The sequence below is a fragment of the Setaria italica genome, chromosome I, assembly GCF_000263155.2.
Source record: "Setaria italica strain Yugu1 chromosome I, Setaria_italica_v2.0, whole genome shotgun sequence".
NCBI lineage: Eukaryota > Viridiplantae > Streptophyta > Magnoliopsida > Poales > Poaceae > Setaria > Setaria italica.
The window spans coordinates 10,199,609-10,208,321 of NC_028450.1; the positions used below are offsets into that span (position 1 = coordinate 10,199,609).

The 8,713-nt window shown below is 49.9% G+C and overlaps 1 protein-coding gene across 1 annotated transcript; it reads right to left on the minus strand.

Moving 5' to 3' along the window:
* Positions 1-220: 220 nt before the first annotated feature.
* LOC101763164 (glycerol-3-phosphate 2-O-acyltransferase 6) lies at positions 221-2,762 on the minus strand. The gene is made up of 2 exons (XM_012843415.3): positions 1,612-2,762; positions 221-1,328 (listed from the first exon to the last, which is right to left on the minus strand). The coding sequence occupies exons 1-2, from the start codon at positions 2,278-2,280 to the stop codon at positions 411-413; spliced, it is 1,587 nt and encodes a 528-aa protein (XP_012698869.1). The 5' UTR covers positions 2,281-2,762; the 3' UTR covers positions 221-410.
* Between the last annotated feature and the right edge of the window lie 5,951 nt (positions 2,763-8,713).

Consider the following 8,713-nt stretch of genomic DNA (forward strand, 5'->3'; position numbering starts at 1 on the left):
TGATTTGACAATGTGTTGCTACAGTAAACATTAGCTAATGATGGATTAATTAGGCTTAATAGATTGATCTCGTCATTTAGCCTCTATAAGTGCAATTAGTTTTATAATTAACTTATATTTAGTTCTCCTAATTAGCCTCCGAATATTCGATGTGACACGGATTAAACTTTAGCTCGAGAAATCAAACGCGCCCTAATTCTTCTGTGTACATACAGCTAAGTAAAACAAACAACTGCTACAACAATGTTTCTTCTCAGTTTCCTTTCATCATTCATTTTAAAAAAAAACAGTAAGATTCATACCATCGAGATCAGCTCCCATCCGTAATCTTTAAAAACACTTAAGCCTAACTACATGTTGTCACAGAACTGTTCCAATGAGTCCAGCAGCTTGACAATACACATTATTCTTCATGCAAGCTTCTTGGATCCCGAGCCAGCATCGTCATCATCCCTGCAGCCCTTCTTCCCGACGACGACCGTGCCGTCGTTGCCGGCGAGCTTCATGTACTTGTCCTTCCTGGTGAGCGTGGTGCAGTCGAACCCAAGCTCCTTGGCGATCACCCGCTGCACGTGGTTGGCCACCTCCACGGCGCTCCTCCCTCCGCCGCCGCACGTCTCCTCCGCCCTCAGCGCCGGCAGGAACGCCACCTCGTACCCGGGCCGCGGGTTCATGTAGAAGAAGTAGGGGTCCAGCCACTTCCACCCTCGCGCCGTCGACCCGTAGTAGGTGCCCTGCCGCGCCTCCAGCGCCACCGGGACGATCCGGTCCGTGAGCTCCGCGAACAGCGCCGAGAACCGCAGCAGCGCCGGCTCCCGGCACGTCGTCCCCTCCGGGCACACCACCACGTCGCCCTCCTCCAGCAGCTCCGCAATGCGCGCCGCGTCCGCCGCCCGGTCGCGCGTCAGCGCCACCGCGCGGATGGGCGAGATCGCCGTGGAGAGCCGGCTCACGCTGTAGGTGACGCACGTCACGGGGCGGCCCAGCGCGATGGAGATGATGATCGGGTCCAGCGCCGTGCGGTGGTTGCACACGAGGAGCGACCCCGGCGAGCCCGGGCGCGGCGCCGGCGGCGGCGTGCCGCGGACGGTGAGGTTGATGCCCGTCAGGCGGTACGTGTGGCGGACGAGGCACACCGGGAACAGGAGGTTGAAGAAGACGCGGAACAGGGCGAGGAGGAGGCCGGGCGGGAGGTAGGCCAGCGCGAAGAGCGCGTGCGCCGGGTCCGGGCGGCGGACCAGGCGGCCGTCGTGGAAGACGGCGCGGGACAGCAGCGTGTCCGCGGCGGCGCGCGGGGCGCGGCGGTCGGGCGGCACCATGTAAGCTTCCTGCGACAGTTGGGTGATTGTTTAATTAGCTGCTGCTATTTCGAAAAAAATATCTTTTTGAAAAAGTCTTTTCTCTACAAAAAGAATTCTTTATACATGTTTTCTAGAAAGGTTTGGTTGGAAGAATAGCAAATCCCTCCCTAGTGCTTACTTACTCTGACTGGAGCAGTAGTCATAGTTAATTAATCCCACAACAAAGTTCAATCAATTTTGCAATCAAATCAACTAATTTTCTAAGCAAAAGCATGGGTCATGGATGGTAGGTAGTTGGACGGATGAGTACCTTGCAGATGGCCATGAAGTCGTGGTCGCTCTCGCGGTCGCCGAGCCCGACGTCGGGCATGTCGCCGGCGGGGAACATCCTCTCGACGACCTCCCTCTTCCTCTCCCCGACGAGCACGGCCTTGATCCGCCCCGTGAACCTCTTCCCCCCGGCGCACGTCTCGAGCTCGGTGCCGGCGACCTCTGCGCCGAGGAACTCGCGCACGAACTCGCCCACCATGACGGCCGGGGATGCGGTGACCACGACCCTCCGCTCGGCGCAGCCCCGGAACACCGCCCATGTGTCGGCGCGCACCCCCGCGGCGTAGTGTCTGGGCAGGACGCCGCGCGCCACGGCCTCGACGTCGCGGGCCCGGAGCCCCGCGAAGGTGATGAAGACGAGCAGCGCGATGGCGGCGGCCTCGGAGACGGCCGTGTAGAGGAGGAGGAGGAGGGGAGCGGCGAGGAGGAGCGCGAGGGCGCGGAGGTAGGACCCCACCTCCAGCGCCACGAGGAAGTAGTAGGGGAACGCGGACGAGGAGGCAAGGAGCGTGCCGTCGAGGTCCGCCGCCACGGTGCGGCGCGGGCGCGCGGAGGGGTCGTATTCGTGCACCGGCGGGAACCGCGCGCAGCCCGGCGGCGGAGGCAGTGGCGACGCCTCGGCCTCAGCGCCGGCGGGCGGCACGGCCATGGCGCGGCGGCGGCTCTAGGTGTCTGTCGCCCTGCGCCGCGGTGAGGCCTGCCTCGGAACGGAAGGGGGGAAGAAAAAGGCTGCGACTTGGCGAGACGCGGGCGTCGGCTATATGGTGGCGCTCGGCGGTGGCTGCTGCGTTTGTTGAACTGCCGAGGAGGCTGGTCGTAGGTGGCTGGACGGCGATTATATGGGGCGGGCGGCACGAGCAGAGGACCTGGTCGGAGACTGGAAGCAGAGGCGTGGGCAAGGAAGAAGAATCGGAGCAGGAGTGCAGGGTACGGGTCCGATCCGATTCCGAGTCGCATGCGGCAGGCGCTGGTACGGATTGGATCCGTGTGGAGGGGGGACGTGAAAGATGCGGAGGACGTAGAATTGGAAACGTTTGCGTTAGGACGGCGGCGATGGTGGGAGAAGGAAGGTCATGCGGGTGGTACAGCAGAATACACACACGGGCACGCACGCCACCAGATTGATTGCAGAGCTCAAGGAAGAGGACGGATTAGTGGTCGTGTTTGTGTTGAGAAGAATTGACAATGGTTGTTTTTCTGTTGACCGACGTTGATTTGATTTGATAGCACTGGTTTTAAAACAAAACCAAGTGCTACGTATATGTATACGGTAGGATCTAGTTTTATACATATAATGATATGCTAAGTGAACAGTATCATTATTAAAGCAAGCAACGTCTCTGCCAGCAATTTTCGTCCGTCGCGCTCATTTCGCAAAAAACCCCTCAGACTTTCGTGAAATCAACCCGCAGTCCAATTGTGAATATAGGGGGCTCGGGTGGAAAAAAAAGAGGAAAGCGGGGGATCAAAGGGAAAGAGCTTTAGCTCCCTCGTCCCCCTCCCTCGGGGGATCGAGATCCGCCGCACTCCGTCCGGCCATCCGGCGCCGCCCGGCAGTGGACTGGCGGGCGGCGGGCGGAGCGGGACGCCCCGACGCTCCCCCGCGCTACCCCTGCGCGCGGCCTCAGCCGGAGCTCGTCGGCGTTTGGGAAGGCGCCGTCGGGGGAGCATGGCTGTGGGCACTGGAGGCACGCCGGATCCAAGCGGAGCTACCTCGTCCCAGGTTTCCGGCGGTCTCGCCGGCGGCATGAGCTCAAGCGATGGAGCTCTGGAGTAAGCTACGGAACCTGGACGCCTACCCGAAGATGAACGAGGACTTCTATAGCCGCACCCTCTCCGGCGGCCTCATCACCATCCTCTCCTCCCTCGCCATCCTCCTCCTCCTCTTCTCCGAGATCTGTACGTATCATCACCCCCTCGTTTCTCTCCCCTTCGACGTCTTCGCCTCAGATCCCTTTTAATTTCGCTCTAGAAGCGGCGCAACTTGATCTCGCCATACCATCTCGGTGATTTAGCGAAGTGAATGCGTTCGGATGTGGGACAAGGGTAGTTTGTGGTGGATTGAATTGTTCGCCTTTCATACCATTGGCATGAATTCGAAGCAGTAGTTGGTTAAAATTGGCGGCCCCATTAACATGTATTGAGATTCGGGTACAGAGATTTAATCGAAGGCATTTGGTATAATAGGGGACGGTGTTAAATGTATTGATTTGGCAGCAGCGTCATGGTGGTTTTGTTTCAGTTTTGATGCTTTATCCAAGTGGTCAACAGAGGACTTGAATATGCAATGGTTTTTTTTTTACCTTTTGCGGCAGTCAGTCAGCTTCTAAACATACACCAACTCCAATTTTACATGTTCTGATTCTAGCTAGACTGGAAATGCCTAAAGAGTAGCTCTTTGCATGTATGTAGACTCACATGAGGACGCAGGATGACCTGAATGCCTAATGGTACATTTTTCTCCTCTGATTTTTTATAAGTTACTGGGCACAAATCACCATGAATCATGCTCTTACAGTTCCAGCAATAGGCAGAAATCTACTTTTATCACCATCTAACATTCATTACCCCGTGCAATCTTCTTTCATGCAAAGCTTAGAGTGGCTGATCAACTACGCTTCGTGATACCCGTGACTCCCAGGTGACGAAATTGATCCACAGTTTTGCCGATTCCCAGTTACACAGCACAGTTCAAGCGGTCAGACAGACATGAGGATGTGTAGGCCATACGTGAATCTTAGCATTAACAGATTATTCTGTACATGCCATGAGTTTGCCCTGTAAGGTAGATATAAGATAAGCCAAGGCAGCATAAAACGTAGCCTGTGATTATACGACTTTCTGGCTAGGAGCAAGGCAAGGATCGATAGTTTGGTATTGAGCTGTTGGCCTTTAGGGACTACTGAATGCCCTATTGGGCTGTCTATTATCCTTGGGTAGGCTTGGTTGTCGCCATGTCGGGGAAAAAATGGAGAAAGCAGACGGTGGTCGGTGGATGGATGACTGTGCTTCACTGCACTTGTGCCCTACCACGACTTCTACTGTAGTTTACTGCAGTTGATGCGTGTGTTGTGCACTTAGATATCTGTTCAGGCATTCAGTATTACTGATGATGTCACTGTTATTTGATATGTAGTATTTGTTGATATCTTCCTATAAGTTTTATATTTGGGTGGTAATTGTTGTTTCCTTCATAATGGTGATGGAGTAATGGTCTTTTCTGCCACTCATCTTTGATGAATTGTCTACCACATATTATGAAGCAAAGTTAACATATTATGAACAAACGTATAATAATGTGAGAGCAAGTAAATGACCCGTAGCAACGTATGGGCATTTCTGCTAGTAAAGAACAAGAGGATATGTCAGAGATTTACGCTTAATCCTACAAACGAAGACTCCAAACTTCACAGGCAATCAACTGGGGGCTACGTACACCTAGAACTCAGCATCATCTTCAGAAAACTTCACACACCTTCTTCTTCTGAGCAGCAGTAAGTAAGGGTGAGCACACTTATGGTTGATGGTTGGTACTCAGCAAGGTCACAAGAAATAACCAGAATAGCGATTTAAGTCCATCTTCAAGTTTATTAATCATGTGAGGGTTCAGGCCGCTCTTGATCGTGAGCACGGCTGATATATCAGTTTTACACTCTGAAGAAGTTGTACACTTTCACCATAAGTCGTGTAAAAGTTCAGTAGAACTTTAGACCCAACCATCCTATGCAAAAGTAGGCACTTATCACACTACCAAGGTGTGACTGTATAGGGACGCTACGGGACCTTTACAAAGATTCCCTAGTAAGGATAGCTCGCTAAGGTTTCATTATCAGCGCAATGCATAAACCTCTCTCAAACTACGAAGCTACCATAGAGCAGATCAGTTCGAGGGTCGGGCTATACACCAGCTACTGCCTCCCCCTCTTACCTCTTTAAGGTAAAGCTACCACAAACTAGAGTTTCTAATTAATTAGCCAAGACCAGAGCCATGTAGTTCTTGTGGTTTCTTTTCCTGTGTGGTCGCTCTATGTTCCAATTAATACATGGTATTCTTGTAAATAAGCATAGATAGAAGGATGGTTAGGGACATTTGCCTTTCTCCAACGAAAAGTTACTCTTATTGCTCTTCAGTTCTTACTCTCTTGAAACTCTTAAACTTCAAAGCTTTCGAACCGCAATCATTCTACTCGAAGCAAACATCAGCAAAAGGAAACAAAACAAACAAACAATTACAACTAAGAACAGTACACCAATCAAAGAAAAGCTTTAAAAGAACGTACGATAGGGCTCAATTCTAAGATCACGAAGGTGCGTGAAACACTAAGAACGATACTATCGTTGAAGACACACATCTATCGAGGAAACTTTGGTTGTAAAGGAAAAGACAAGAGCTATATACTGCGTTTATTTTTAATTAGAAAATATATGTAAAAGATACTTTTAGAAAAAACCCTAAGTTAGATTTAATTCAAATTACATTTGTATCTGAAAATAGGATGTGAAACCTAGTCAACTTTTATTTATAAATATTTATGTACAAATTATGCCATTTAAATATTTAACTTTGGAAAAATAGACTATATGCAATAACATCCAATCATTATATTTATATGTCGTATTGAACTAGACAAGTTATAATTAGAAACTCATTCATGTCGATGTTAATCATATTAACACTTGCTTAAAGAAAACCGATGTATAAACCTAATTAGCTTTTAATTAGAAAAAACATTTGAGAGTAAGCATTAATCAAATTAACATTTATTATGAAAATCGGTGTATAACTATAAGTACCTTTTATTTAGAGAAGACATGTTTAACCGTCATTAGCAAAATTAATATTAAATTTATTTTTAAAGATATGCATGATGGAAAAAAATCACCACTAACGTATAATTTATGTTATCATGAACCTAACGTAAGTTGAACGGATCTAAACAGATCTAAAACAAAGGTTCTATGAACTAAACAAGGTTTCAAGGACCTAAATAGAATTAACCGTAGATCTAAAGGGCTAGCAGATAAGATTAACAAGACACTATAAATAATGCTTGCAAATGACTAGGGTTAGATCTACATAAGGCCACGGATTGGATCTGTTTGTGAGAACCTAGTCTACACAGGGGGTTATCTATAGAAGATCCAAGGCAACAAGAAACAAACTGAGATTAGCTAGTTCCTCAAGGGCCTTAACGCAAAAGCGGAGGGTCGTGGCCTAGGGTCTCGAGCTGGTGGCCAACAATGGCTCTGGCGGCCAAATCATCGGTGCACCGTGGCCTAGGGTCTCGAGCTGGTGGCGCATTGGAGAGAGAAGGTCGACGAGAGTCCGGGGGTGTGCTTGTCGGGGTTAGAGGTGGTCGGAGACGGCCAAATACTGACAGCGGATGAAGAAGATGGTGGCCGATCTTCACGGCGATGGAGCTGCCCGGCGATGAAACGACAACGGCAACCGGCAGTGGAGCTGCGCAATGTCCTGGCGAAGCTCCCCGTGGCCGCGGTCTCCTCCAGCGGGCGACGGAGCTAGCGAATCAGGCAGTCCAAGGCACGATCACACCCTAGCGGTGCCCAGCACGGTGAGCTCGATTTGCGGCGGTTTAGTGGTGGAGCAAGGATGGTGACCGGCAGCAGAGCGGCGGCTCAACATCGCGGAGCTCTTGGTGGTACTCCCCAGCTCCTCCAGCATCAGGTCCCACCAAAACGAGCCGGCGAAGCTTCGGTGGTGGCGCTCTGCTTCCGCAGCTCCGGCGACTACTGGCGATGGCGCTGCGCAGAGGTGAGGCATGGACAGTGGGCTGCTGAGGCAAGGTCGAGGCCTCGGTCCTCGCCTTATATAGGGGCGAGGACGGGGCACGGGCGTGGCGCGCACGCCTAGGCCGGTGGCGGCGGCGCACGCCGTGCAGATGCGGGATTATGCTGAGCAGCTGGGCCTAGTTGGGCCCGAGTTGGGCCTCACGGGCTCAGCCCGGAGGGAAGGTGGTGCGGGACCCACTGTCAGAGAGATAGAGAGAGGGAACCGGGTTGGATTGGACTAATGTGGGTTGGGTCGAGTTTGGTTGGATCCGGTCCGATAAGGATTTAGGATTTTGTTATTTTCCGGAATATAATTTCCAGTGCGAAAACAAATTTAGAAAATTCTAGATAATGTTTTTAAAGCACGAAAAATATCCAGAAAATCCAAAAATTCCAAAAAAAAACTCCTAGAGATAGTTTGGGACATGAGGATTCCAAATAAAATATTTGGAGCTCGTGAAAAGGATTCTAGAGCCTTCGAATAAAAAAACCTCTTGGAAAATGAGAATAAATTCCAGAAAAAGCTAGAAAATTCTCAGAAGAACCTGGTCGTCATCTAAATGCATTTTAAAATATTTGCATTCATTAAACACCCAAATGCATCGGTATGGATGCACAGACACAGAACAATATTATTTAATTACGAAAAATAAACAATTATTTTCCTATACTAAATTTCCTGTAAAGAAAATAAATATTTTGGGAAATTTTAAAATTATGAGAAAATCATTGTTTAATTGTTCTTTCTAATCACATCCTGAAATTCAAAAATTTCAAGGTGTGAGAATGGCTGATTGATTGGCTGTGAAATGTGAATGGAAGAAGGATTACTACTGTATGAGTAGGAGCAATGAAGGCGGTGACGTGAACTGGTATCTGCCTGCCGACTCCATGACTGTTGAACTGATTCGGATGGGAATATGGGAGGAGGGAGGTGGCCAGACTCGACCCACCCTGCTGACTGACTGCATTGATTCCTAACAAGGGTAGAAAGAAGAGACGTGAGGCGACGCGATGCGGATGACATTGCTGTGAACAAGGAGGCATCACTGTCGTTGGATGGATTTGTTTGTTAGCCTTCCTGCCTACCAACAACCTACTTCTTTCTTTCTGTCCTGTTGCGGACCTGGCCAAACGGACTGCCAATTTCGTTTTCGGAGACGTGAAAAATGTACGTACCTCCCGGGTTCCAGTAGCCGCTACCGCTAGTATGCCTCCTGAATCCTGCCGTCCATATGCTTCGGACGGAGCATAAACTATAAGTAATTTATATCTTCATAACGGACAAAATA

Excerpts from the sequence above, each read along its gene's own strand:
- LOC101763164 (XM_012843415.3), bottom strand. The coding sequence starts at position 2,280 with ATGGCCGTGCCGCCCGCCGGCGCTGAGGCCGAGGCGTCGCCACTGCCT. Across the intron at positions 1,329-1,611 it reads ACTTCATGGCCATCTGCAAG|GAAGCTTACATGGTGCCGCC; the intron begins GTACTCATCCGT and ends CAACTGTCGCAG.